The 25,045-nt window shown below is 53.4% G+C and overlaps 6 protein-coding genes across 15 annotated transcripts; 3 read left to right on the forward strand and 3 right to left on the reverse strand.

Moving 5' to 3' along the window:
- Window positions 1–587: 587 nt before the first annotated feature.
- Window positions 588–4,408, forward strand: LY6G6F (lymphocyte antigen 6 family member G6F). Its single transcript, XM_003272111.2, has 6 exons — window positions 588–675; window positions 1,175–1,504; window positions 1,588–1,851; window positions 3,757–3,912; window positions 4,083–4,149; window positions 4,298–4,408. The coding sequence occupies exons 1-6, from the start codon at window positions 624–626 to the stop codon at window positions 4,320–4,322; spliced, it is 894 nt and encodes a 297-aa protein (XP_003272159.1). The 5' UTR covers window positions 588–623; the 3' UTR covers window positions 4,323–4,408.
- Window positions 4,409–6,035: 1,627 nt separating this feature from the next.
- LOC100590211 (lymphocyte antigen 6G6e-like) lies at window positions 6,036–7,762 on the reverse strand. The gene is made up of 3 exons (XM_003272112.2): window positions 7,457–7,762; window positions 6,359–6,484; window positions 6,036–6,256 (listed from the first exon to the last, which is right to left on the reverse strand). Exons 1-3 carry the CDS (start codon window positions 7,581–7,583, stop codon window positions 6,036–6,038), a joined length of 474 nt encoding a protein of 157 aa, XP_003272160.2. The 5' UTR covers window positions 7,584–7,762.
- A 939-nt stretch (window positions 7,763–8,701) lies between these two features.
- LY6G6D (lymphocyte antigen 6 family member G6D) lies at window positions 8,702–11,601 on the forward strand. 2 transcript variants are annotated; one of them, XM_030803493.1, is made up of 3 exons: window positions 8,702–8,786; window positions 9,198–9,320; window positions 11,269–11,601. In XM_030803493.1, the coding sequence occupies exons 2-3, from the start codon at window positions 9,206–9,208 to the stop codon at window positions 11,490–11,492; spliced, it is 339 nt and encodes a 112-aa protein (XP_030659353.1). In that variant the 5' UTR covers window positions 8,702–8,786; window positions 9,198–9,205; the 3' UTR covers window positions 11,493–11,601. The 2 variants fall into 2 exon arrangements, with proteins under 2 accessions (XP_030659353.1, XP_030659352.1); XM_030803492.1 differs by lacking the exon at window positions 8,702–8,786 and adding an exon at window positions 9,025–9,106.
- Window positions 11,602–12,335: 734 nt separating this feature from the next.
- Window positions 12,336–15,446, reverse strand: LY6G6C (lymphocyte antigen 6 family member G6C). Its single transcript, XM_003272116.4, has 3 exons — window positions 15,328–15,446; window positions 13,800–13,910; window positions 12,336–12,998 (listed from the first exon to the last, which is right to left on the reverse strand). Exons 1-3 carry the CDS (start codon window positions 15,407–15,409, stop codon window positions 12,784–12,786), a joined length of 408 nt encoding a protein of 135 aa, XP_003272164.4. The 5' UTR covers window positions 15,410–15,446; the 3' UTR covers window positions 12,336–12,783.
- Window positions 15,447–17,043: 1,597 nt separating this feature from the next.
- On the forward strand, window positions 17,044–19,028 carry MPIG6B (megakaryocyte and platelet inhibitory receptor G6b). Of its 6 annotated transcripts, none has more exons than XM_012503018.2 (6): window positions 17,078–17,138; window positions 17,333–17,680; window positions 17,836–17,926; window positions 18,297–18,337; window positions 18,475–18,554; window positions 18,684–19,028. In XM_012503018.2, the coding sequence occupies exons 1-6, from the start codon at window positions 17,078–17,080 to the stop codon at window positions 18,786–18,788; spliced, it is 726 nt and encodes a 241-aa protein (XP_012358472.2). In that variant the 3' UTR covers window positions 18,789–19,028. The 6 variants fall into 6 exon arrangements, with proteins under 6 accessions (XP_030659354.1, XP_012358472.2, XP_030659355.1 ...); XM_030803495.1 differs by having other exon boundaries at window positions 18,456–18,554; window positions 18,684–18,788; XM_030803494.1 differs by having other exon boundaries at window positions 17,044–17,138; window positions 18,456–18,788.
- A 2,603-nt stretch (window positions 19,029–21,631) lies between these two features.
- On the reverse strand, window positions 21,632–24,865 carry DDAH2 (dimethylarginine dimethylaminohydrolase 2). Of its 4 annotated transcripts, none has more exons than XM_003272114.4 (7): window positions 24,658–24,865; window positions 23,471–23,831; window positions 23,252–23,351; window positions 23,053–23,126; window positions 22,773–22,892; window positions 22,140–22,289; window positions 21,632–21,950 (listed from the first exon to the last, which is right to left on the reverse strand). In XM_003272114.4, exons 2-7 carry the CDS (start codon window positions 23,765–23,767, stop codon window positions 21,834–21,836), a joined length of 858 nt encoding a protein of 285 aa, XP_003272162.1. In that variant the 5' UTR covers window positions 23,768–23,831; window positions 24,658–24,865; the 3' UTR covers window positions 21,632–21,833. The 4 variants fall into 4 exon arrangements, with proteins under 4 accessions (XP_003272162.1, XP_030659359.1, XP_030659360.1 ...); XM_030803499.1 differs by lacking the exon at window positions 24,658–24,865 and adding an exon at window positions 24,290–24,407; XM_030803500.1 differs by lacking the exon at window positions 24,658–24,865 and adding an exon at window positions 24,069–24,152.
- Window positions 24,866–25,045: the final 180 nt, after the last annotated feature.

The raw sequence follows: 25,045 nt of genomic DNA on the forward strand, positions 1-25,045 counted from the left end.
TTTTTTTTGAGATGAAGTCTCGCACTGTCTCCCAGGCTGGAGTGCAGTAGCACGATCTCGGCTCACTGCAACCTCTGCCTCCCGGGTTCAAGCGATTCTGGTGCCTCTCAGCCTCCTAAGTAGCTGGGATTACAGGCACATGTCACCACGCCCGGCTAATTTTTGTATTTTTTGTAGAGACGGGGTTTCGCCATGTTGGCCACACTGGTCTCGAGCTCCTGACCTCAAGTGATCCACCCAACTCATGGCTGACCTTTCTTAGGAGTGAAAGAGACCTCAGAATGTACTTCCAGACTGACAAGAGCTAGACAGGCAGGACCACTTCTCTGCATGGTTTTTTGCATGGAAAGTCTTTATTTGAGCCCCTTAGCTGATGTGGAATCAGAAGAGCAAAAAGGTCATCTTCAGAGTGGCTTGGGCTGGGTCCTTTTCTCTCCAGGATAGAAAAGTGGTGGTCACTTTTTCCCTAGTAGACATGCTGCAGGGCTTTATCGCCCCAGCATTCCCATCCCCTCCAGAGGCCCTTGTCACCCCAGACCAGCGAGTGTGGGCCTTTATCTGGACTCTGCTTCCTCCCTGGAGACACCAGGTCTTGGAGCAAGAGAACTTGGCAGGCTCTCCCCATGGCAGTCTTATTCCTCCTCCTGCTCCTATGTGGAACTCCCCAGGCTGCAGGTAAGGGGCAAGAGGTAAGGGATTCCTTAGCTATTTGCAAGGTTGGGGAGGGACTGCTGCTCTTTCTCCTAGGAGCCTGGCGAAGGCATCTGACTCAAGAAGATAGAATTACCCCAACCGACCTCCTCCTGCCTCTGACGCTAGGGAAGACCCAGAGGCAACGAGGTTCCAGGTTATGCAGTTTCCTTTATAAAGTAAGAAGAATGAGTAAATGCTTCCAGAAAAGTAGAAATAAGTAGAAGAGATGTGGGCATTTGCCAACTTTCAGCCTTTTCCCTCTTGCCCTCAGACCCCCTCACTGACTCGGGGAGAGAGGAGGAAAGCCCTTACCCTCTTCTCTCCACCTGTCTTATTTTTGTAGCTGTCACTTGAGAAATGTGGTCACCAGCCAGGCCCGTGCGGGGGGACCCCAGAAGGGGAGGAAGCCAGGGTTGAAGATCAAATGGTGGGTTGTTGATCTGATGGAGGTCTCTGGCCTCATACAACCCTCTTCCCACAGACAACATGCAGGCCATCTATGTGGCCTTGGGGGAGGCAGTGGAGCTGCCATGTCCCTCACCACCTACTCTACATGGGGACGACCACCTGTCATGGTTCCGCAGCCCTGCAGCAGGCTCCTTCACCACCCTGGTAGCCCAAGTCCAAGTGGGCAGGCCAGCCCCAGACCCTGGAAAACCAGGAAGGGAATCCAGGCTCAGACTGCTGGGGAACTATTCTTTGTGGCTGGAGAGATCCAAGGAGGAAGATGCTGGGCGGTACTGGTGCGCTGTGCTAGGTCAGCGCCACAACTACCAGAACTGGAGAGTGTACGATGTCTTGGTGCTCAAAGGTGAGTGGGGGCATGCAGACCAGGGGCTACTGTGGGCCAGGAAGTCCAGGTGAAGAACTGAGGGGTCCCTCTCTCCCCCACAGGATCCCAGTTATCTGCAAGGGCTGCAGATGGATCCCCCTGCAATGTCCTCCTGTGCTCTGTGGTCCCCAGCAGACGCATGGACTCTGTGACCTGGCAGGAAGGGAAGGGTCCCGTGAGGGGCCGTGTTCAGTCCTTCTGGGGCAATGAGGCTGCCCTGCTCTTAGTGTGTCCTGGGGAGGGGCTTTCTGAGCCCAGGAGCCGAAGACCAAGAATCATCCGCTGCCTCATGACTCACAACAAAGGGGTCAGCTTTAGCCTGGCAGGTAAACTGAGGGAGGAGACGGAAAGGGATGTTCTTTCACCTCAGCCTCCCAAGTAGCTGGAATTACAAGCGCCAGCCACCATGCCCAGATAATTTTTTGTACTTTTAGTAGAGATGAGATTTCACCATTTTGGCCAGGCTGGTCTCAACCTCCTGACCTCTAGTGATCTGCCTGCCTCAGTCTCCCAAAGTGCTGGGATTATAGGCATGAGCCACCGCACCTTTAAATTTTTTGTAGAGACAGGGTCTTGCTATGTTGCCCAGTCTGGTCTCAAAACTACTGGCCTCAAATGATCCTCCTATCTTGGTCTCCCAAAGTGCTGGGGTTACAGGCATGAGCCACCACACCTGCTATTTTTTCTTGAAAGAAAGGGTGAATTACTATAAAGGATGTGAGGGGAAAGTGTGGTTATGGCTGGTGGTCTGCTCTGTAGTTGGTTGCCCATGTGTGAGCAGGGGGCATTGCTTATTTTTTATTTTATTTTATTTTATTTTATTTTATTTTTATTTTATTATTTTATTTTATTTTATTTTATAATTAGGCCAGGCGTGGTAGCTCAATCCTGTAATCCCAGCACTTTGGGAGGCCGAAGCAGGCGGATCACTTGAGGTTGGGAGTTAGAGACCAGCATGACCAACATGGAGAAATTCCGTCTCTACTAAAAATACAAAATTAGCCGGGTATGGTGGCACATGCCTGTAACCCCAGCTACTCGGGAGGCTGAGGCAGGAGAATCACTTGAACCTGGGAGGTGGAGGGTGCAGTGAGCCAAGATCACGCCATTGCACTCCAGCCTGGGCAACAAGAGCGAAACTCTATCTCAAAAAGAAAATTGTATTTTTAGTAGAGACGGGGTTTCACCATGTTGGCCAGGATGGCCTTGTTCTCTTGACCTCATGATCTGCCTGCCTCGGTCTCCCAAAGTGTTAGGATTACAGGTGTGAGCCACCACGTCTGGCCTTTTTTTTTTTTGAGATGGAGTCTTGCTCTGTTGCCCAGGCTGGAATGCAGTGGCATGATCTTGGCTCACTGCAACCTCTGCCTCCTGGGTTCAAGTTATTCTCCCATCTCAGCCTCCTGAATAGATGGACTACAGGTACCTGCCACCACACCCAGCTAACTTTTGTGTGTGTGGTTTTTTTTTTTTTTTTTTTTTTTTTTGAGATGGAGTCTCTCTCTGTCGCCAGGCTGGAGTGCAGTGGCGCAATCCCGGCTCACTGCAATTCCCTGGTTCAAGTGATTCTCCTGCCTCAGCCTCTTGAGTAGCTAGGATTACAGGCATATGCCACCACATCCAGCTAATTTTTGTATTTTTAGTAGAGCCGGGGTTTCACCATGTTGGCCAAGATGGTCTCAATCTCCTGACCTCGTGATCCGCCCGCCTTGGCCTCCCAAAGTGCTGGGATTACAGGTGTGAGCCACAGCGCCCGGCCTCTTTTTTGTGTTTTTAGTAGAGATGGGGTTTCACCATGTTGGTCAGGCTGGTCTTGACCTCCTGACCTCAGATGATCCACCCACCTCGGCCTCCCAAAGTGCTGGGATTACAGGTGTGAACCATTGTGCCTGGCCTCAATTTTTATATTTTTAGTAGAGATGACGTTTCATCATGTTGACCAGGCTGGTCTTGAACTCCTGACCTCAAGTGGTCTGCTCGCCTTGGCCTCCTAACGTGCTGGGATTACAGGTGTGAGCCACTGTGCCTGGCTGCCATTCTCTATTTATGGGTCAGGGTGAGAGGCCTGGAAAGGGGCAGAGTAGGGTGGAGGATATTGCAGGCAGGGAAGCTTACAAAGTCTTCTGTTGGAAGAGCCCACCAGACTGTGGAGGGGAAGCCTCTCTTTGGGGCACAGGGACAGGCCCCCTCACTGCCTCCCTCCCATCCCTCTGGTCTGGCCCTTACTACAGCCTCCATCGATGCTTCTCCTGCCCTCTGTGCCCCTTCCACGGGCTGGGACATGCCTTGGATTCTGATGCTGCTGCTCACAATGGGCCAGGGAGTTGTCATCCTGGCCCTCAGCATCGTGCTCTGGAGGCAGAGGGTCCATGGGGCTCCAGGCAGAGGTGAGTCCCTCCCTCCCTGGGGGAAGAAGACGGCGCGTGGGTGGGAGGCAAAGGGCTAGGCTCGCACCCTGTCTCTGTACCCCACCTCCTCTAGGGGAGTGGGCGAGGAACACGGCTCTAAGTTGTCTGCTGACTTCTCTTCTGTATCCCTGAAGGCTCCTTCTCCCCAGATGCCTCAATTCCTCAGTTCAAACCCGAAATCCAGGTCTATGAGAACATCCATTTGGCCCGTCTTGGGTGAGGAACAGCTAGAGAACAGAGGCTTAAATGCTGGAGGGGACTGGGGATGGAGAGGAAACACGGGTTGGGTTGGGGATGGGCCCTCGTTCCTGAGGACATGAAAAGTAGAGGTATCCTTAATCTGTCTCTCTGGAAAACCCCACAGCCCACCTACCCACAAGACCAGGTGATTTTGGTGACATCTACTGGGAAGTGTGACCTGCTGTCTCGCTGGCCATCCAGCACCTGGAAGATTCCTCGACAACCTTAGCAAGGGAGGCGGGACTGAGAGTTCGACTTCACCGTCCAGCTGGCCTCCAGCAGCTACCAAGCTGTGTATGGGGAGGGGTGGGGGACTGAAGGAAAGGAGGAGCATTATTCTGTGATGTAACCTACAAAAAGGTTTGGTCTCCTGTCTTGCAGCAGCAGTGGAGGGATAGCCCTGAGCCCATAGTACTGTGGGGTTGAGGGGAGCCTGAGGTTGCTGGTGGGGGCAAGGAGGATGGGTGTGCGCAGGGAGGAGACAGGAATCTGGAGACCTGAGCAATGGTGGGGAATCCATTGCAGTGGAGCTGAAGGACAAATGGGGAAAACTGGGGAAGAGAGAGAGGGGAAGAGACTCAAGTCAGAGAAAGTGGAAAGAGATGGACAGAGAGAGAAAAATAGAAGCACAAAGTGGGAGGATGGAGGGACAGAGAAAATGGAAAGCCTCAACCCATCTCTAAATTAAGCCAGACCCCCACTACCCCATGTCTCATCCTCACAAAGAAGAGAGGGAACAGGCATATTTAATCAACCCCAGACTTCCTCACATGCAAGGGGAGGGAACTGAGTCAGGATAGAGATGCCTGTGCTCGGCTCCCACCCGGGGCCCCTCCTTATCCTTCCTTATCCTAGGCACTCACTCTTCCCTATGGCGCTCTACCGGGGCATTCAGAGCATGTGAGCAGCTATCGCCACTCTGGCACTTCCTTCCTGCTGCCCTGGGGTCACACCCTATTTCCCGGGGGCAGAGTAGAGGGAGTGTCTACTCAGGCTGGCAGGCCCAGTGGGGGTGTGTTATTTATTGGGCCAGAGCCATGCTGGGATGTGTGTGAACCATGGGCCAGTCTGGGCTGGTGAAGCGAGGGAGGGTATCGATGCTCCCAACTTGGCCATTCCCTAGTCTCAGGCAGAAATGAGCTGAGCTCCAGCCACACCCTCACAAGCAGCTCCACTGGGTGCCCTTTTGTGTCTCTGCTCAAGCTTGGGCCTTACTGGAGAAAAGCGTTCTCAGAAGTCTCACCTAAAGCCTTCAGGCTGCAGGGGCTTAAACTAAGCCATTGGCAAGAAAAAGGACACAAATGACACAGATGGAGAATGAGGGGAGTGCCGTGGTCCAGGTTCCAGCTCCAGCCCAACCCACCAAGCAGCTATAGTTTGCTCTTAGAGCACAAACACACATACACACACACACTGCAGTATCTGCAGTATTACTGGACTCCTAGATAGACCTTTTATTAAAGGTACTCTTCATAGTCCCCCAAGCCCTCCATCCTCAGTTCCCGACCTACCACATTAGTCTTTCCTAGCAAGACTCTCCTCCTTACCATACCTGATGCTCCTTTGATCCCCTTGCCTGAGATCCACAGCGTCATTAAAATGCCTGCCTTGCCAGTGACCTGGGCTGACACGGGGCATCAGCAATGGGCATCTAGAAAAGACAAAAGACACAGAATAGGTGTTCTTTATGAGGCTGGACGCTGGGCAGTGCCTCCCCAGGCCTTGTGAGGGGTCTGCTGAGAGATCTGGGGTCTCTGTACAAAGTTAGGTTCTTGGGCATGTCTCAAAGTGTCTGTGCAGGTGTTTCCAGGGTCGCGGTGATGGCGGGGGATCCTGGATTGGGGGCTGCAGATCCACGGAAGCTAGTGGAGGAGGTGTCCTCTCCCAGTGAAGCTGGCCACGAGGAGGGGCAGGGAGGCGAGGAGGCTGGTGAGCTGCTGTGGGGAAGTGGCCGTGTTGCACAGGTCTTGCTCGCAGCGGGGGTGCCGCAGAGTGTAGGAGTGCAGCCAGTAGGTGGCATAGCCCGGCAGAGGGCACTGGGCCCTTGGGAGGCAGCTTTTTCGCTCAGTGATCTCACTCTGGTCTGTGGGATGAAGGAGGCATGCTGAGGCGGGGGCCACAGGAAAGGCCGGATGGATGGAGGTAGGGAGCCACCTGGAGAAGGGCCACTGGACCAGAGTCCTACCTGAGGTGCCAATACTGATGCCGCAAGCTTCATAGTCCCGACACTCGGTGGGAACAGGGTAGCAGGGTTTGGCGAAGCTGCAGGTGTAGCAGCGGAGCCTTCCCTGAGCAGGGGACATGGTGAGACCTGTTGAGGCAGCAGAGATTAGGAGAGCAGGAGAGGCAAACCCTCCCTGTGGGGCAGGCAGAGGCCAGATCTGGAGAGGGATCACAGAAAGAGGTGACACACGAAACAGAGAGAGGAAAGCTGTGGAACAAGGGAGGAAAGCCAACAGAAGTAGAAAAAATAGCCGGGCGCAGTGGCTCACCCCTGTAATCCCAGCACTTTGGGAGGCTGAGGCAGGCTGATCATGAGGTCAGAAGATTGAGACCATCCTGGCTAACACGGTGAAACCCTGTCTCTACTAAAAATACAAAAAATTAGCCGGGCGTGGTGGCACGTGCCTCTAGTTCCAGCTACTTGGGAGGCTGAGGCAGGAGAATCTCTTGAATCTGGGTGGCTGAGGTTGCAGTGAGCCGAGATCGTGCCACTGCATCCCAGCCTGGGTGACAGAATGAGACTCTGTCACAAAAAAAAAAAAAAAAAAAGGGAGACGATGCAGGAAAAGAAACAGAGATGGAGGCAAGAGGGGTACAGGGATTGAGAGATGCGCAGACGTGAACAGAAGCCACGAGAATCAGAGACCAACATAAAAAGAGTGAGACAAAAAGCCAGACCCAGCAGCAGGGAAGTGGAGGGGGTCAGTGAAAAAGTTAAGTAAATGGCACCAGAGACAGATAGGAAAATAGAAATTGACATTGACCAAAGGGCACAGAAGCAAGAGGTGAAATAGGGGATAGGGGAGACAGGGGCGGGTCAAAGATGCAGCAAGGAGGAGGCAGTTATTCTCAAATGCCTTGAAAGGAAACTCTTCCTTTCCCACCTCATCAGGCTGGCCTTCCCAGTGGCTGGTCTCCCTGAAGTCCCCCACTCCCCCAGCTCTCTTCTTGGCCTCTTCCAGCACCCACACCCCTCTCCTCCCCAGCCCTCAGGTTCCTCCACATGCCCTTGTCCCCGCCCCCAGCCCTGACCACTGAAAGTTCCCCAACCCACCCTTACCCAGTGCCCCACAGAGGAACAGGACGCAGAGGAAGATGCCAGAGGTGCCCATGGCCAGACACAGGCTCAGGAATCTGGGAGAGGTGATCTGCACCCCAAGATCCCGGGATTTGTAGAGTTGGAGCATTTGAGCAAGACAGGGAGGAACCAGTAAACAAACACACCTAGGGAGTGAATCTGGGGGGCGGAACTGTGACCAAATTCACCAGCCTGACCCAGCAGGCAGCGGGGGGCCCCCAGCCTGCCCCTGCAAGGAGTCTGCCCTTGCCTGGAGGGTCTCCTCTGCTCTCTCAGCGTGTTTTCTCTGTAACTCAGCTTCCTCTCCTGCTCCTGAGTTGTGTCTGTCGCCTTCCCTCCTACTCCTCTCCCTCCCTCCCCATGTCTCAAGCTGCTCCCTGGCTCTCTCAGCTTCTCTGTCTTTGTTTTCTCTGTCTTTCCCCCTCAGTGCTTTCATGTCTCTCAAAGTCACCCTCCTAAACAGCCCTGGCGTGGATCTGTTTGAGTGTAGAATCAACAATACCGCCACCCACCCACCCACACGCACACACAAAGCCCAGCTGTGTAAGGGCGGACCCCACCCAGCTTCAGATCCCTTTGATCCCCTCAAGCTTCAACATTCCTACCCTGTAATTATCCCTGCCAGCTTTACTACCTTGGAGGAAAGAAATAACCACGGGTGGGGCTGGAGGGCCTGCCGGATGTGCTTGCACTGGGGAGAAATCACTAGAAAGGAAGGCATGGATGGGATTTGGGGTAGGGGGGTGGTGATACAGCCTGGAAGGCTGGGGTTGAAGAGATTGGGAAGGAGGAAGGCCCATCTGGGGAATCAGAGCCAGCATGTACCAGGAAGAGTAAGACTAGGAACAGGGAGTGAAGATAGGGGAGACACAGGTGCCCAGGAGAGCAGCTCTTCTCAAAAACATTGATCTCAGGACCTCTTTACACTTTTCAAAGTTACTTAAGACTCTGAAGAGCTTTTCTTTATGAGGTTATATCAATATTTACTACATTAAAAATTAAAACAGATCATTTAAAGTAGGTATTTATTGATTTATTTAAACAATAAAAATAATGAAGTATTACATGCTAACAAAATATAGTTTTGTGAAAAATAACTATTCTTTCTTCACAGCACAGTGAGAAGCTGAGCATTGTTTTACATTTTTGTGAATCTAATGTCAGGCTTCGTGGGAGATGCCTGGGCTTTCCTATCTGCTTCTGCATTCAGTCTGTTGGGATATGTTGTTTTCATTGAAATCCAGTATATGAAGAAAATCTGACCTTACACAGATGGTTGCAAAAGGAAGACCCTCAAGGACCCTGTGAAAGGGTATCAGGGATCCCCAGGGGTTCTTCTTGGTCCACAGACTGCTGCTGAGGATAAAGGAGTTTGAGGACTCCAGAGGATGCTGAGAGCATGCTGTGGGGCCCCTCCCTGTCCCCACTGGGGCCCTTGGTGCCTGCTGGGGGAGACTCTTTCCTCCTTTTTTATAGCCCTATAAAGCTCAAGGCAAGGGGGATATAAGGCGGGCAGAGCCGGGCTGGGGAGGGGGGTGGGCAGGAGGTAGAGGCGATCCTGACACGGGCAGACTGCGATGAAACCCCAGTTTGTTGGGATCTTTCTCAGCTCCCTGCTAGGAGCTGCCTTGGGTAAGGAGGCGGCCAGCTAGCTTCTCACACAGGCCTTCTGCCAGCCAGCTCCACCGAGGGCCCAGGTCCAGCGCCTCTTTTCTCCTGTCAGGAAACCGAATGCGGTGCTACAACTGTGGTGGAAGCTCCAGCAGTTCTTGCAAAGAGGCCGTGACCACCTGTGGCGAGGGCAGACCCCAGCCAGGCCTGGAACAGATCAAGCTACCTGGAAACCGTGAGTCCTCAGTTTCTCCCTCTTCCTGCAGCCTTTTCCTGCCTGCAGCCCCACGTCAATCCTTCTGGCTTCCAGAACCCTCCAGGCTCAGTCTGGCTCTGGGCAGATGGTGCGGCTATTAGAGGAGAGCAGTCTATATCCCTTCTGGCTCCTGGCACGGAGTCCCTGAGAGGCCCACAGTCCTTGTGCCCCCACCTCCCCACCTCCTTATTCTCCTAAAAGAATCTCATAGGCCCATTAGCTCACAAATGAAGAGCTCTGGCCCGGAAAGGCCAAAGTTAAAACCAAACTTCAAATTTTCGGCATTAGTTAAGGACCAGGGAGGGGTGTGTGTGTGTGTGTGTGTGTGTGTGTGTGTACATGTTTTTAATATTTTATTTTAACATAATTTTGGATTGACAGAAAAGTTGCAGAAATACTCAACTTCTCCTAATGCTAACATCTTACATAACCATAGCACAATTATCAAAATCACAAAATAACATTGATACAATACTACTAACTAATCTACAGACTTTATTTGATTTAGCAAGATCCTACATTGCATTTAGCTCTCATGTCTTCTTAGTCTCCTCTGATCTGTGCCAGTTCTGTTTTTCTTTGTCTTTCATGACCCTGACACATTTGAAGAGCCCTGATAAATTATTTTATACCTGGAGTTTAAAAAATTACTTTTAGGGCCGGTGCAGTGACTCACACCTGTAATCCCAGCACTTTAGGAGGCCAAGGTGGGAGGACTACTTGAGCCCAGGAGTTGAGAGACCAACCTGAGCAACATAGGGAGACCCTGTCTCTACAAAAAAAAAAAAAAAAAAACAACAGATTAAAAAATTAGTTGGGCGTGGTGGCACATGCTTGTAGTCCTAGCTACTCAGGGGGCTGAAGAGGGAGGATCGCTTGAGCCTGGGAGGTTGAAGCTACAATGAGCCATGATCATGCCACTACACTCCAGCCTGGGGAACAAAATGAGACCCTGTCTCAAAAAAAATAATGATAATAATTTTTAGGCTAGGCTTGGTGGCACACACTTGTAATCCCAGCACTTTGGGAGGCCAAGGCAGAAGAGTCGCCCGAGGTCAGGAGTTTGACACCAGCCTGGGCAGCAAAGGGAGACCCCCATCTCTACAAAAAATGTTTTTAAAAAATTAGCCAGGCATGGTGGCACACACCTGTAATCTCAGCTTCCTGAGAGGCTGAGGCAGGAGGATTACTTGAGCCCAGGAATTCGAGGCTATAGTGAGCTATGATTGCACCACCACACTCCAGCCTGAGTGAGAGAGCAAGATCTTTTCTCTAAAATTAAATAAAATCATTTTTAGATTGAAAAAAATTACGTGCTGGATGCAGTGGCTCACGCCTGTAATCCCAGCACTTTGGGAGGCCGAGGCGGGTGGATAACCTGAGGTCGGGAGTTCGAGACCAGCCTGATCAACATGGAGAAATCCCGTCTCTACTAAAAATACAAAATTAGCCGGGTATGGTGGTGCATGCCTGTAATCCCAGCTACTCGGGAATCTGAGGCAGGAGAATTGCTTGAACCCAAGAGGTGGAGGTTGCGGTGAGCCAAGATCACACCATTGCACTCCAGCTGGGCAACAAGAGTGAAACTCCGTCTCAAAAAAAAAAAAAAAAAGTACGTATACTTGAAATACTAAAAATTATTTTATAGAATGTCCCTTGATTTATATTTATCTGATATTTGCCATGATGAGATTGAGGTCATGCATTTTAAGCAAGAGTACTGCAGAAGTGATGTTGCATCCTTCTTGCTGCATCACATCAGGAGTTTACAAGGTCAATGCATTAACTTTGATCACTTGGTTTCAGGGAGGTGTTTTTTGAGGGGACTGAAAATCCCTTTGGGCTCCTTGAAATCACATCTGCTCTGCCCCAGAAGGCAAGTCCTGAAGCCAGGAGTCCAACACCCCAGTTTCATTCTCTCTCTCAGCCCCAGTGACCTTGATTCGCCAACATCCAGCCTGCATCGCAGCCCATCATTGCAATCAAGTGGAGACAGAGTCAGTGGGAGACGTGACTTATCCAGCCCACAGGGACTGCTACCTGGGAGACCTGTGCAACAGCGCCGTGGCAAGCCATGTGGCCCCTGCATGCATTTTGGCTGCAGCAGCCACCGCCCTGACCTGTCTATTGCCAGGACTGTGGAGCGGGTAGTGGGAGTAGGAGTAGAGAAGGGAACAAGGGAGCAAGGGAACAAGGGACATCTGAACATCTAATGTGAGAAGACAAGCATCCTTCTGTGAGTCATTAAAATCTATGAACCACTCTACAGCTGACTGGAAAATTGCATCTATCTTTGGTTGATGGGAGGACCAAAAGGGTAATATGGGGCATCCAGGTTCTAGTTTGGGGGTTACCAAGCAACAGTGGGCTTAATTACAGTGGTGCACTCCTTAACCAACTAAACCCCAAAGGACAATGGCTTATCTGCCTTCTGTGGCTCCTGGATCCTGTTGCTGGGTTGAATCTTCCTTAGCAATGAAATTCACTGAGTGGGGTTGCCAGGCTTTTGTGAGCCTGAGTCTGGGTTTGCTCCCCTTTCTCCCATTTGCAACTTGGCTCCCAATAGGACTATTTTGAATTGAGAAAAGAAATGTAAAAACTGTGGTAGGTAAAAACTGCTTGGTGCCCTACTTACTAACCAGGCCAGGTGAGGCCTTTGACTCTAACCTGAGAGAAACTGAAGAAACAGGGTCTCAGGCCCCATCCCCATGTGCCTCTCCTATCCTTTCTGGAGAGCCCTCAAGCCAGGCTGCACCTTCTTCTTGGCAATACATCAGGGGTGTGGCCTAAATTTAGGATATGAGTTGTTGTGTGCCACCTGGAGACATTGGAAGGGAGGATGAAGACCTGAAAAACCTGTTTCTCCATTTGCCCCAGCCCAGCCTCCCAGGGAACCTCCCTGAAAGATTCCTGTGTAAGGGAGGGAGATTGGGAGTATTATTTCCTGGGAGGTGACCTGACCCTTAGGTCTTCTTATAATAAATGTACATTTTATCAGACTCAGACATTTATTACTCAAAACGGAAATAGGTGAGTATGGGGGACGGGGTACGTATGGGAGCCTGGGTTTGGGGAGTCAGCTCTGTACAGTGAGGTCATCAGGTCTTTGTGGGAGCCTTCATTGCGGACAAGACAGAAGCCCCATTTCAGGCCCAGATCCCAATCCCTCCTCAAGTAGGGGACAGTAGAGTGGAGGAAGCAAAGTAGGGAGCCCTTCTAGGAGCCAATGGAGGCCCTGGAAGGAAGTGGGAAGGGACCCAGAAAAAGCAGAGTGAAGGGTGTGAGGTGGGAAGGATGGATGAGGAGACCACTCGGAGCAGTGTTTAATTAAAGAAATGGGAGCTAGGGAGAGACCATTCTGTAAAGCCAGGGGATACAGAGACACAGGGAGAGAGGCTCAGGCCAAGGCAGGTGGGAGGAGGGGCAGCCAATGGAATGAGTCTCAGTGCAGCAGCCAGAGGCCAAGGCCAGCCAAGGAGGTAAGGAAGACAAGGCCCAGGGTTGGAGTGGGCCGGGGGCCTGCGCTGTTGCAGTTGTCCTTGTTGCAGCAGGTGGTGTTATATGTCAGGCCCAGCTTGCGGTTGGTTTGGTTGAAGGCCTCCTGACAGGGCTCTTCTGGTGTGCCACAGCGCAGATTGGAGAAAACCCACATCTTACCTAGGGATGAGAACGGGCAGGGAATCAGCCAGGATGGGTACCTGGCATGCCTGTGTCCACCTCCCCACCCCATCCACTCACCTAGGCTTCCTTCCTTCCCAACTCTGTCCCTGGCCCTCCCCTTCTCTTTTCTCGGTCTGATCTTCCTTCTGCATGTCCTTACCCACCACTCCCCCAGTCCTGGTTCTATCACTTGCTGGCCATAAGGCCTTGGACCTGTTACTGTCTCTGTTTTTTGTTTTGTTTTGTTTTGTTTTTTGTTTTCAAGACAGAGTCTCACTCTCGCCCAGGCTGGAGTGCAGTGGTGCCATCTCAGCTCACTGCAACCTCCGCCTCCCAGGTTCAAGGGATTCTCCTGCCTCAGCCTCCGGAGTAGCTGGGATTACAGGCGCCCACCACCATGCCTGGCTAATTTTTGTGTTTTTAGTAGAAATGGGGTTTCACCATGTTGGCCAGGCTGGTCTTGAACTTCTGACCTCAAGTGATCCAACCACCTTGGTCTCCCAAAGTGCTGGGATTACAGGCATGAGCCACCATGCCCGGCTGTGTTACTGTCTCTTTTTGAGGCCATTTTCTCAATATAATAATAGCACCCACATCACAGGGTTGTCATGAACATGAATTGAAAAAGAGGCATGCAAAGACATAGGATGTTGCCTGGCACTCAACCATCTTTGGCCAAATATTATCATTGCTATAATCCTCTGCTTCTCCATCTCAGTCTTAGACCCATTTGGGCCTCAGTCCTGGCCACAGAGTCTCCCACCTCCCTGCTCACCCCACTAAGGAAGGGGATGTTACCAAGGTATGCATGTGTTGTCAGGCATTGCTGTCCTGGCTCCAGGCGGCAGGACTGCCGGTCCACACAGCCCAGCACAGGGACCTTGTAGCAGGAGTGACAGCGAATGTCAGCTGAGAAGACACAAGTCAGGCTGAGGTGATGGGGTCTCTGACTTACCTGGGGATAAGCTGAGCTGGGGGCGGGGGTGGAGGGTGGAGAAGAGCCCATCATGTAGGTGCTCCAACCTGTTTGGCTGTTTGGTCTAGCAAGCACAGAGCAGGTGAGTGATGCAGGGAAAATGGAAAGTGGGCGGCAGGTAAGGGTAGAGTTGTTGCTTTGTGAAAGGCCCACGCCCTACATATCTTCCTTCACACCACCCCGTTTGGAGGTGAGTCAAGAGGGACAGAGCTATGAAGAAAAACATGGGGCTGGAGATAGATGGAATGTGAGGAAGATACCATGGGGAAAGAATGTGGGTGGTGAAGGAGGAGATGGAAACTTGAAAGAAGGAGAAATAATAAAAATGAAAATCATGAGGGTTATAACACTGTCAGAAATGCCTTGGAACTTGAGGCTGGCGAGAAAGCCATCTGTGGCCAGCTTTAGCAATTTACAATTTACTCTTCACCTCCTGGAGCTGGCAAGAGTGTGGGAAGAGGAACCAGACCTGAACAGAATCCTCTCACCCCAGTAGCTCTTCAGCAGAAAGGAATGATACCTGACAGACAGATCACCAGATTCCATCTTAGCACCTTATCAAAATGGAGAGGGTGGATACAGAAGGCGGCACCCCAAGTTTCCTGCTTCAGTTAATTCAAGGTTTGGGCAGGCAAGATTTGGTGACGCAGGGTCCAAGGGTGGAGGAGCCTGGTAAGTGTACCTCAGTGAAATCCACCTCACCCTGGAGGTGAGTGGCCCAGGTGTCCCCTCTTCAGAAGGCTCAAGAAAACGCTCTATTTCCATGGAGGCTCTTAGATGTCACTGCAACCATCTAGAAAGTTTGTATCCCTGGTATGGGAGGGGGTATGCAATCCAGGAGGGGAGTATCTAGGAAAGGCCATGGCTGAGAGACAGAACATATGAGTCCCTGATGGAGTAGATGGGGAGGGTGGGTTACAAAAGAAGCCTGGGGCTGGATGCCTAGGTCTTTGAGAGGACACCTTACTGAGCACAGCAGATAGAGGAGAAGGCAGGTAAGCTAGACTCTGGAGAGTTGCATATTGAAGTGGGGCTGGTTGGGGAACTGGATACCAGAGTTTCCAAGGAGGAGACACCTTGGAGTGGGGAACAGGGGACCCAGAGCCCTGGCAGGTGAGAGAAATGGGTCTTTCTTGGAGGTGGGGAGGATGGATGGAGACCTGGCCTTTTGAGAAATAGAGCAAGGAGGCTGTCATAGGGAAGCCTGGTCTTGGTGGCACAGGAAAGCTGAGCCAGTTGGGGCTGGGGGTGTTGGGATCCCGAGTGGTGGGTAGGGCAGGGAAGTGGGTAGAGCAGGGTGTAAAGGTCCTGACCAGGCAAACCAGGTCTTTGGGGCCCCCAGGTGCTCACCTGAGACCCAGCAGAGCAGAGCAGACAGGGTGAGCAGCAGAAGGGCTTTCATGGCGAGGGTCCTGAGAATGGTGGCAACCATAGCAGCTGATAGAGCAGATTTTCAAGGATCCAGCTCTGGGAGTTGAGTGGCCTTTTTGGAACTTATAAACCCAAAGGCTCCTCCCTTCCCTGCCTCTGGTAGCCCCTCCCTTCCCACTTACTACACAGCTGACCAGAGAAAAAACAAGGGGTGGGAAGGCACTGAGCAGGACTGAGTGGGGAGTAGGGATGGGAGAGAGGGATGGGGGAGGGCAGGTGCCACTAGTAACCAATGCCATTGTGGTTCTTGGTTTCAGGCCAAGATGCCCTTCCTGGCCCCCAGCTAAGAGTCCTGCTGCTCAGTCCTCTGAAGGAGCATCATCAAAGGCCTCTGTGATTTACAGTGTCCATGGTGGTAGCTTCTGCTCGTTCCTGGAAAATGGACAAAAGGATGAGGCCCAAATTAATTGCTGAATTTGGGTCCCTGGGTCCCTGCTGGACATTGATAGGGGCATGCTGGTGGAAATTGGGGGTAGAATGGGTCAAATTAATCTCCATTCAGCCCCCACTCGGTCTTTCCAATGCCTGCTCAGCCATCAGTGACTCACTGATGGCTTCTGTGATGCCATAGCAGCAGAGGCAGGGGCTGGGGCTACTCATCCAGGAGAGCCACCACAGGTCTGCTAAGTAGGGGCTGCCTCAGGCTCCCATGAAGGTTCTCAGGACATCACCCATGCTCCACTTGCGCTTGGTGTGGCCTTGTTGCTCCAGTCCAGCAGCAGCAATTGTCCTAGGTGTGGCTGTGTGCACCTGCTCCAAAGCACCTCCCCAATCAAAACCTGCCAACTTGGGCAGGGTACCAAGGCAGGAGGAACAGCATGGGCACAGAGAGGTAAGGTAGAAGCTAAAATAAGAATAGAAATAGTAGGCCGGGTGTGGTGGCTCACGCCTGTAATCTCAGCACTTTGGGAGGCCGAGGTGGGTGGATCACAAGGTCAAGAGATCAAGACCATCCTGGCCAACATGGTGAAACCTCGTCTCTAGTAAAAATACAAAAATTAGTCTGGTGTGGTGTTGTGTGCCTGTAGTCCCAGCTACTCGGGAGGCTGAGACAAGAGACTCACTTGAATCCAGGAGGCAGAGGTTGCAGTGAGTCGAGATTGCACTCCAGCCTGGCGACAGAGCAAGACTCTGTCTCAAAAAAAAAAAGAATAGAAAAGTAATAATAATGGCAAGCACTTACATAGTGATCCTATGTATTCTAAGCAGTTTACATGTATTACTTTATTTCGTTATCACAATCCCCTACAAAATAGGGGTTTTTGTTGTGGTGGTTTTTGAGACAGGGTCTGGCTGGCTCTGTCGCCCAGGCTGGAGTGCAATGGCCTGATCACAGTTCACTGCAACCTCGACCTCCTGAGCTCAAGCGATCTTCCCTCTTCAGCCTGTTAAGTAGCTGGGATTATAAGCGCGCCTGAAAAGTTAAGCAGGCCAAAGCATTTGTGTAAATGGCCCGAGCACACATTTTAAGTGAGCGCCATTCCAGGACTCCGAGTTTGCCTGCGAGGATTCCCAAAGGGATCTGGACAGCTGGTGGCCCCGCCCCCTCTCTTATCGGAGCTCCCCAGCCCCTCCGTTTTCCCCACCCCCAACTTCCCTCCGGTCCCCCCACCCCCACCAGCCCCACGCCGCTGATTCACTCGCAGCTTCTCCTCACCACATCCCAACCATGGCTGTGTTTCTGCAGCTGCTACCGCTGCTGCTCTCGAGGGCCCAAGGGAACCCTGGGGGTAAGCGATCCCTGGGAGAGTTGTGATAGACGCAGAGGGGCTGAAGCAAGAAAGGGGCCGCCTAGTAGGGTGGGTTGTGTATGAGAAGATCTAGGGTGGCTGGAGTGCAGAAGAGAGAAGAGAAAGAGGAGACGGGATGGAGGGTCGTCTTGCTCTATGGACCTGCCCTAACCACAGCCTCCGGCCTCTCCTAGCTTCTCTGGACGGCCGCCCTGGGGACCGGGTGAATCTCTCCTGCGTAGGAGTCTCTCACCCCATCCGCTGGGTCTGGGCCCCCAGCTTCCCGGCCTGCAAGGGCCTGTCCAAAGGACGCCGACCAATCCTGTGGGCCTCTTCGAGCGGGACCCCCACCGTGCCTCCCCTCCAGCCTTTCGTCGGCCGCCTACGCTCCCTGGACTCTGGTATCCGGCGGCTGGAGCTCCTCTTGAGCGCGGGGGACTCGGGCACCTTTTTCTGCAAGGGCCGCCACGAGGACGAGAGCCGTACAGTGCTTCACGTGCTGGGGGACAGGACCTACTGCAAGGCCCCCGGGCCTACCCATGGTAGGTCCAGGCCTGTGCGCACAAGGGTACTTAACTCCGATACATACCCGGAGGAGGGAAGAGGGCCTTGGCTGGGGGTTCTTGAGCGGGAGAGCTGGCTCTCCCTCGTCAAACCCCTGACCTCAGCATCCCTCCCCGCCACGCCTTTCCCCCAGGGTCCGTGTATCCCCAGCTCCTGATCCCGCTGCTGGGCGCTGGGCTGGTGCTGGGACTGGGAGCTTTGGGCCTGGTCTGGTGGCTGCACAGGTGAGCAGGAGGGACCCGGCCTCGTTAAATGGGGAGTGACCAGAGGTGGAAGGGGCAGGACCAGAACCTTCGCAAAAGAAAGAGCTAGACCTAGAGCTCTGGTCCTGGCTTGGCGAAGAATGGGAGAGGTCAAAGGTGGGAGCGAGGCCGCTGGCTCGTGGTGGGAGCAAGGTGGGAGCGAGGCCCGCCAGAGGAGATGAGCTGGAAGTGCAGCAGAGTTAGAGCCTGGGCTGGACTGTCGGTGGGGGTAGAGTCTAAGTTGTTTCCGGTCTGAGCCTTCAAGTTGCTGGACTGCCCTTGGTGCGGCGAGTCCCAGGAGAACCAGTGAGACAAGACTGGTGGCTCTCAAAGACTCATATGTCCCTTTCAGGTGCCTGCCCCCGCAACCGATTCGACCACTCCCTAGATTTGGTGAGACTAACTCCACCCCATTTTCTTTCTCCTACACGCCCACTCCCCACCCCTCAATTCCTGAGTCTGAGCCCTTGCTGGGAGCAGACACGTTGGTCACCTTCTTTCCATCCTTCAGCTCTGTCCCCCCCACATAGCTCCACTTGTGAAAACCGAGCCCCAGAGGCCAGTAAAGGAGGAAGAGCCCAAGATTCCAGGGGACCTGGACCAGGAACCGGTAAGGGCATGGGGATGGGAAGGGGATGGCTAGAATCTCTGAGGAAAATGGACCAAAAAAAAAAAAAAAGGCCTGAACCCCAAGGCAGACTGTGGAGACCATCTTGTCTTCCTCCCCTTCCTCCTCCAGAGCCTGCTCTATGCGGATCTGGACCATCTAGCCCTCAGCAGGCCCCGCCGGCTGTCCACAGTGGACCCTGCTGATGCCTCCACCATCTATGCAGTTGTAGTTTGAAGGGAAGCCCTTACTCCAAACCTCCCAAGCTAGGGGATCCCAGCTCCCCATAATCCCTCTCCCCTCCTTGGTCCCTCACCTGGAAGAGGAAGGCACCATGGTACAGAAATAAGCGCTAAACTGGGAGTTGGGAGACCTGGGTTCTAGGCTGTCTCTGCCACTGATCTTACTTCTAAACTTACTCCCGTCTCTCCTATAATCTCCATGTCTCCCTCACCACCAGTGTCCTCTCTATACCCAATCAAGCCCTAGCTCCTATCTTTTCTTTTTTTCTTTTTTGAGACAGAGTCTCGCTCTGTTGCCCAGGCTGGAGTGCAGTGGCACCATCTCCCTCACTGCAAGCTCCGCCTCCCAGGTTCACGCCATTCTCCTGCCTCAGGCTCCTGAGTAGCTGGGACTACAGGCGCCCGCCACCATGCCCGGCTAATTTTTTGTATTTTTAGTAGAGATGGGGTTTCACCATGTTAGCCAGGATGGTCTCAATCTCCTGACCTCATGATACGCCTGCCTCGGCCTCCCAAAGTGCTGGGATTACAGGCGTGAGCCACCGTGCCCGGCCTCCTAGCTCCTATCTTAAGACATCAATAACTCCCAGACAGTTGCCTTATCTCTTCCCTTCCCTTCACGGTCAAGCTTTGGAACCAGGGGCATACACCTGCCTCTTCCATTTTCTTCTCCTTCACTTTGTCCCCACTGCTTATCTGCTGAAATTGCTCATCTGCTCTCCATAAGGTTGCCAGTGACGTCCTAATAGCCACACCCAGTAGACATTTTCAGCATTCATCTGGTTTGGCCTCTGATTACTCCATTCTTTTTTTTTTTTTTTTTGAGATGGAATCTTGCCCTGTCGCCCAGGCTGGAGTGCAGTGGCACAATCTCGGCTCACTACAAGCTCTGCCTCCCTGGTTCACACCATTCTCCTGCCTCAGCCTCCTGAGAGGCTGGGACTACAGGCGCCCGCCAACATGCCTAGCTATTTTTTTGTATTTTTAGTAGAGACAGGGTTTCACTGTGTTAGCCAGGATGGTCTCGATCTGCTAACCTTGTGATCCACCCGCCTCGGCCTCCCAAAGTGCTAGGATTACAGGCGTGAGCCACCGCGCCCGGCCTGATTACTCCATTCTTTAAGCTGTTTTTCTTTGTTGCTGGTGTTTTCTTTTTGGACTCCTCTTCCTTGCTCCATATCCCTACAGTATTTCCCGCCATTCTAGGTTTGTCCCTTTCTCTTCTTCTGGGACACTTATCCACAGTCAGTCCTCAGCCCCCACCTCTGCAAATGACACCCAGAACTCTCTCTGGCTCAGATCTCAGATTTGGGATTAACAAACTTCCCCTTAGGCCGGGCGCGGTGGCTCACACCTGTAATCCCAGCACTTTGGGAGGCCGAGACGGGCGGATCACGAGGTCAGGAGATCGAGACCATCTTGGCTAACACGGTGAAACCCCATTTCTACTAAAAATACAAAAAATTAGCTGGGCATGTTGGCGGGCACCTGTAGTCCCAGCTACTCCAGAGGCTGAGGCAGGAGAATGGCGTGAACCCAGGAGGCGGAGCTTGCAGTGAGCTGAGATCACGCCACTGCACTCCAACCTGGGGGACACAGCAAGACTCCGTCTCAAAAAAAAAAACAAAAAACAAAAAAACTTCCCCTTAGACATTCTGCCTGACTGACCTCAGGCATTTTGCACTCCGAATGTCAAACCCAACTTATTGTCATCTCTGAAGCTGCTCACTTAATTCTCCTCTGTATTCTCTTTAACAACCCAGTAGCCCAACCCAGAAACTGGGAGTCACGCAGACCTCCTTTCCCTCTTACTCCCACACAATGAGCCATAAAGTCCAGTCTTTCTATCTTAACATCACTGTCAAACCCACACTGTATTCCATGGCCAGCGCTGCCACGTGAATGTACTCTGCTCACTTCCTTCCTGGATTACCCATAGCCCCACCTCATCCTCCTACCCTTGCTTTCCTCCCTGAAGTCAGAGAGATCCTACTCAAGAGATAACTGCTCCTGACAGCCCTTATTACAGAACTGAAGTACTCTCCTTAGCTTCAGCTCTGTGCCCGTGCCTTGGCTTTGGATACAAGGTACTACAGCACTCTGTCCACTCTCCAGGCTTACCTCTGTCATTCCACATGCACATCTTAGAAAATGCCAGCCTTAGAGAATTCTCCCTAGCCCCAAAATGTCTTTGCCCAGTGCAATTCCTTCTTCCTGTATTGCCCGTTTCCCTCCTCCACACTATCTGCCTGGCTAATTCTTATTTATCCTCAGTTCAAGTGTGGCCTTTTCTGGGAAGCTGACCCTCCTTGCCCACCCCTTGCATATACTTTGATGCCCTAGGGCGCACCCTCTTTATTTCCCTCATAGAAACAGCCTTCTGTAAATTGTTCCATGACAACCTGTATTTCAATTTGTAAGAAATTTGCAAGTACTGTGAGCTCCCCAACGTTAGGAGACTGACCCTTTTGATATCATTGCTAAGCCTCAGTAAATGAATGAATGAAAATGAATGTCCCTAGAAGTGTCATTTCTTTTTCTTTATCAAATAGGGGTGGACTGGTAATCTACCAGTCTCTGAATCATCTGACATTTAGATAAATTCAGTGAGCAATCCACCCATACACTCTTTTCTCTGCCCTGGACACACTTCCCATGATAGAAATTCTGTCTTGTCCATCTTGTGCTCAAGTACCTCTGACATGGTTGGGCAAAGAGTTGGTAAGTACCTAACAAGATTTTTGAATGAGAGGCGTTCCTCCCTGCACTGACCCCAACCTCAGGTTTCAGCCCTGCCCTATCCCTTTGCCCCAGTAAGACACCAGTCACAGCCCAGTCTAAAACGTCAATTCTATTTTATTGGTTCTGAGAGGGAGGATTCACCCAGTGGACCCTATCCTTTTCCCTACACTCTCCCCTCCCCCCATATTGAGGCTCTCTCCCAACTACTGCCTACTCAGCATTCTCTATCTAACCCTCCTTCCCCTTCTACTCCCTATACTATCCTACCCCTGGCCAGCAGTACCCCAAGGCCAGGCCCTCAGCTGTGGGGGCGTGTGCTGAGCACCAAGCAGAGGGAGCTGAGCCCGGCGCCAGCCTTCTCCAGTTCTGAGCAGGACACAGGTACCAGGGTGACATCAGAGAGCTTCTGCAGTGCCTGCACAGGGAGGACATGGAGTGGGGAGAGGGGAGTGAGACCTCAGGTTGAGCCAGGCCACTCTTCCAGCCAGCTCAGAGTGGCCCCACCCAGGCTTCTAGAGAAGGTACCCTTCCTTCCTCCCACTAGGAAAGCCTGAAACTCTTTTCTCTGATGGTGCTTGGTGTTGGAATTCCTGCCCTCTCTCACCTCCTGGCTGTTGGGCAGATCCCCACCTCCACGGTGCAGGAGGAAAGGGGGCACACCAGGTAACCCAGGACGAAGAAAGAGACAGTCAGCAGCTGCGTCATCTGGGAGGGTCAGGGAGGCATATGGGTGATCTGTCAGCACTGCCATTGCCTAGAGGAAAGAGGAAGTGTTTGAGTCTCAGAACCTCTCCACAGCTGAGTCCACCTGCTCAACCACCACTAAGGGCTGGGGACAGGCTGACATTTGTGGAAAATAATGACAGCAAGCACATAGAGCTTACTGTATGTCAGACACTAAGTACTTTAGTTACCTTTGCCAATTTCCACCTTGGAATCACATGCAGTTATTTTCAATCCCCTACCTTCCACAGCCCCTCCCCTTATCTGTCCTACCCATCCTTAGAGTCACAGTTTAGGTACCACCTTTGGGGTTTCCTGAAACTCCGGAAGAGCAAATTAATCACCCCTGTTCCCAGTCCTGCTGTTGTAACTTCTTATTGACTCGTGTGTTCTTTCATATAAGATGGACAGCCCAAGGAGGGCAGGGGTTGGGGCTAATTTCCTAAGCCTCCCAGCTCCCGGCCTCCCGGGCCCAGAACCGCGCCCACTTTCGTTGGCCCCGCCCCCTCCTCACCCGGACAGCCTTTTGGGCAGCGTCGCTGCTGCCTGCCACAACAGTGCGAGGTCCTCCCATGCCGCAGAGACCGCGCAGGTGGGAGGGACCCGAGACCGGCACAGTGGAGACGGCGAAGTCCTAGGGAGGGCGAGGGTAGGTATTCAGGGGCGCGGGAGGGGTGATGGGATATCCTCAAACATAGGCTGCTTTCTGCCTCTCATATCCTCAGCGGGCTCCCAGGCCCTTCCGGCCCCCACCTGCACCCCCGCTCCCTCCCTAGGCTGGTCCCGCTCCGCACCCGGAACGTGTCTGCCACGATCTCAGCTCCTCGGTGATTGGTCCATTTGGAGAGGCCTACGAAAAACTCCCGGCCTGAGTCCGGGAGGCCGCGGAGGTTTGAGGGCGGGAGTGAGTTGAAAACAAGGCTCCAGGGGGCCAAGTCTCCCAAACTCTACTTCCCTGTGCCAAGACCCAGGGGTACCTCCCCCCAGCCTCACCGGTGAAGAGAACGTCAGTGCCATCCAGCGTCGCGTTCTCGTCTCCTATTTCCACAATTCGGAGCCCCAGGTCTTGCAGGGCTTTGCGGACTCCATCGACCTTAGGATAGGAGAAGAGGGCACGCAGCTGTGACACCCCCATCCCCAATTCTTCCCCAAAGCCCCGACATCCAGCTCCTCCTGCCCTTCCCCATACCACACCCGCGCCATGACGCTCACCTCTGGCCTACGAGCGGGACTCCAGGGCCGCGTGATTAGGGCCGTGTCCCCTTGGATCACGGCCGTGTCGCCAAGCAGCGGTCCTAGCGGCAACGACTCCTCAGGTGGCAGTTCTAGCAGCTGTAGCCCCAGTCGTTGCCTCAGTTTACCTCCCAGCACCCCGTGCTCCCTTTGAGCTTTGGCCAGATCCAGAGCGGGAAGGCCAGCCCCAGCACCTTCCCCCGACGCCAGGCTCTCTGGGACTCCCCGGATCAGGGCATGGGAGCAGCGGCCCAGCCCCTCCCCCGGCGTCCCCATCCCATCCACACAGACGCCCCCTCCAACCGCTCGGATTTCTTAGTTTTCTTGTTTCTTCACCTGTCTGGGAGAAGAAACAGAAAAGGAGGAGACAGAGAAAAAGACATGCAGACAAGGGCGTTGGGGGTGGTTAAGAGCGCCCAGGTCTTCCTCCTGCCATCTCTAGGCGTCCCTCCCACTCCGCCCCACCCCCTCCAGACCTTCCGCTCCTGTCGACCCCACTCTACCCAGCACCCTCAGGGGTCAGATTCTTTAAGAGGAGCCTGAGGAACAAAGCTAGGGTCTCTAATCTCCAAAACACCTGTTGCCCCTGCTTGGGGGCTTCGTGAGGTCCCTGTCGGGCGCCCCTCTTGGCAGCCACTAGGATGCGCTCACTCCCCAAAAATGCAGCAGCCCCGCCCCCTTAACCCTCAGCTGCTCGCTACGGCAGGGACTTGAAGTCCGGCCCGGGACCCGCAGGGGTTATGGGACAGAAGGAGAAAGCTGGAGAGGCAGGGGCTGGGGGATGGAAGTCCTGAATACCCGAACGAGAAGGGAGAGAGGTAGGTAGGAAGGGAGGAGTTCGAGCCTAAGGATTTAAGCACCCTCTCTCCGCCCTGGCTGGTCACGCTGCCCCTAGCACGACCTAGTATAAACCAGACCGAGTCCCGAAGGACTGGGAGAGGTCTAAAGCGAAATACGAGGGGCGGGGAAACAGGGGGCGTGGTTCCGGGGCGCTGGCACTACTCCCGGCTCCAGGACCCGGTTCCCCGTCTATGTCCCAAAGTCCACCCCGCCTAGCTCCGCGCCCAAATGCCGGCTCTCCATACTCTCTGTCCGGTGCAGGCATGGGCCTGGCACCCCCAAACTCCAGCCCCCATACTGTTCAGGGCCCCCCACCCAAGACTCACCTCCAGCGGCCACCCCCACTCCTGTCGCGCTGTGATCTCGGCTGGAGCCCCACCCCCCCGAGGACGGAGTTGGTGGAGAAGGGAGTCCCCGTCTTCAAGCCTCGGGGACTGGGAGCTCTGGCTTTTAGGGGGTCCTTGGGTAGGCGAGCTCATGTACTACGATGGGGCGGGGGCGCGACGGTCTGGCGGCTCCGGGGCATTGTCTAAGCGGGACGGGGCGGGGCTTCTCCGGGCCACGCCCATTCCGCCCCGCTAAGCCGCGCCCATTACCTCCAGACTGCGCCCCCCTTGCCAGAAATCGGCACCGCCCAGAGAGCGCTGCCCAGGCCCACCCAGATCTGGCCGGCCCTGGCGGCGGCTGCAAATGCTTCGTAGATCTCAGAACAGC

Source organism: Nomascus leucogenys, chromosome 22a, assembly GCF_006542625.1.
Source record: "Nomascus leucogenys isolate Asia chromosome 22a, Asia_NLE_v1, whole genome shotgun sequence".
Taxonomy (NCBI): Eukaryota; Metazoa; Chordata; class Mammalia; order Primates; family Hylobatidae; genus Nomascus; species Nomascus leucogenys.

Bases quoted from the DNA above. Each gene is read 5' to 3' on its own strand.
- DDAH2 (XM_003272114.4), bottom strand. From the start codon at position 23,767: ATGGGGACGCCGGGGGAGGGGCTGGGCCGCTGCTCCCATGCCCTGATC. The intron at 23,352-23,470 runs GTGAGCGTCATG...TCCTATCCTAAG, and splicing joins GTCCCGCTCGTAGGCCAGAG to GTCGATGGAGTCCGCAAAGC. The intron at 22,893-23,052 runs GTGCGGAGCGGG...CGCCCTCCCTAG, and splicing joins TCGTGGCAGACACGTTCCGG to GACTTCGCCGTCTCCACTGT.
- LOC100590211 (XM_003272112.2), bottom strand. From the start codon at position 7,583: ATGCTCCAACTCTACAAATCCCGGGATCTTGGGGTGCAGATCACCTCT. The intron at 6,485-7,456 runs GTAAGGGTGGGT...CTGCCTCAACAG, and splicing joins GTTCCTCTGTGGGGCACTGG to GTCTCACCATGTCCCCTGCT. The intron at 6,257-6,358 runs GTAGGACTCTGG...TTCATCCCACAG, and splicing joins CATCAGTATTGGCACCTCAG to ACCAGAGTGAGATCACTGAG.
- LY6G6F (XM_003272111.2), top strand. From the start codon at position 624: ATGGCAGTCTTATTCCTCCTCCTGCTCCTATGTGGAACTCCCCAGGCT. The intron at 1,852-3,756 runs GTAAACTGAGGG...CCCTTACTACAG, and splicing joins GGTCAGCTTTAGCCTGGCAG to CCTCCATCGATGCTTCTCCT. The intron at 3,913-4,082 runs GTGAGTCCCTCC...CCTTCTCCCCAG, and splicing joins CCATGGGGCTCCAGGCAGAG to ATGCCTCAATTCCTCAGTTC.
- LY6G6D (XM_030803492.1), top strand. From the start codon at position 9,052: ATGAAACCCCAGTTTGTTGGGATCTTTCTCAGCTCCCTGCTAGGAGCT. The intron at 9,107-9,197 runs GTAAGGAGGCGG...TTCTCCTGTCAG, and splicing joins CCTGCTAGGAGCTGCCTTGG to GAAACCGAATGCGGTGCTAC. The intron at 9,321-11,268 runs GTGAGTCCTCAG...TCTCTCTCTCAG, and splicing joins GATCAAGCTACCTGGAAACC to CCCCAGTGACCTTGATTCGC.
- MPIG6B (XM_030803494.1), top strand. From the start codon at position 17,078: ATGGCTGTGTTTCTGCAGCTGCTACCGCTGCTGCTCTCGAGGGCCCAA. The intron at 17,139-17,332 runs GTAAGCGATCCC...GGCCTCTCCTAG, and splicing joins GGCCCAAGGGAACCCTGGGG to CTTCTCTGGACGGCCGCCCT. The intron at 18,338-18,455 runs GTGAGACTAACT...TCCATCCTTCAG, and splicing joins TCGACCACTCCCTAGATTTG to CTCTGTCCCCCCCACATAGC.
- LY6G6C (XM_003272116.4), bottom strand. From the start codon at position 15,409: ATGGTTGCCACCATTCTCAGGACCCTCGCCATGAAAGCCCTTCTGCTG. The intron at 13,911-15,327 runs GTGAGCACCTGG...GTGTCTTCTCAG, and splicing joins TCTGCTCTGCTGGGTCTCAG to CTGACATTCGCTGTCACTCC. The intron at 12,999-13,799 runs GTAACATCCCCT...TCTCATCCCTAG, and splicing joins GACAACACATGCATACCTTG to GTAAGATGTGGGTTTTCTCC.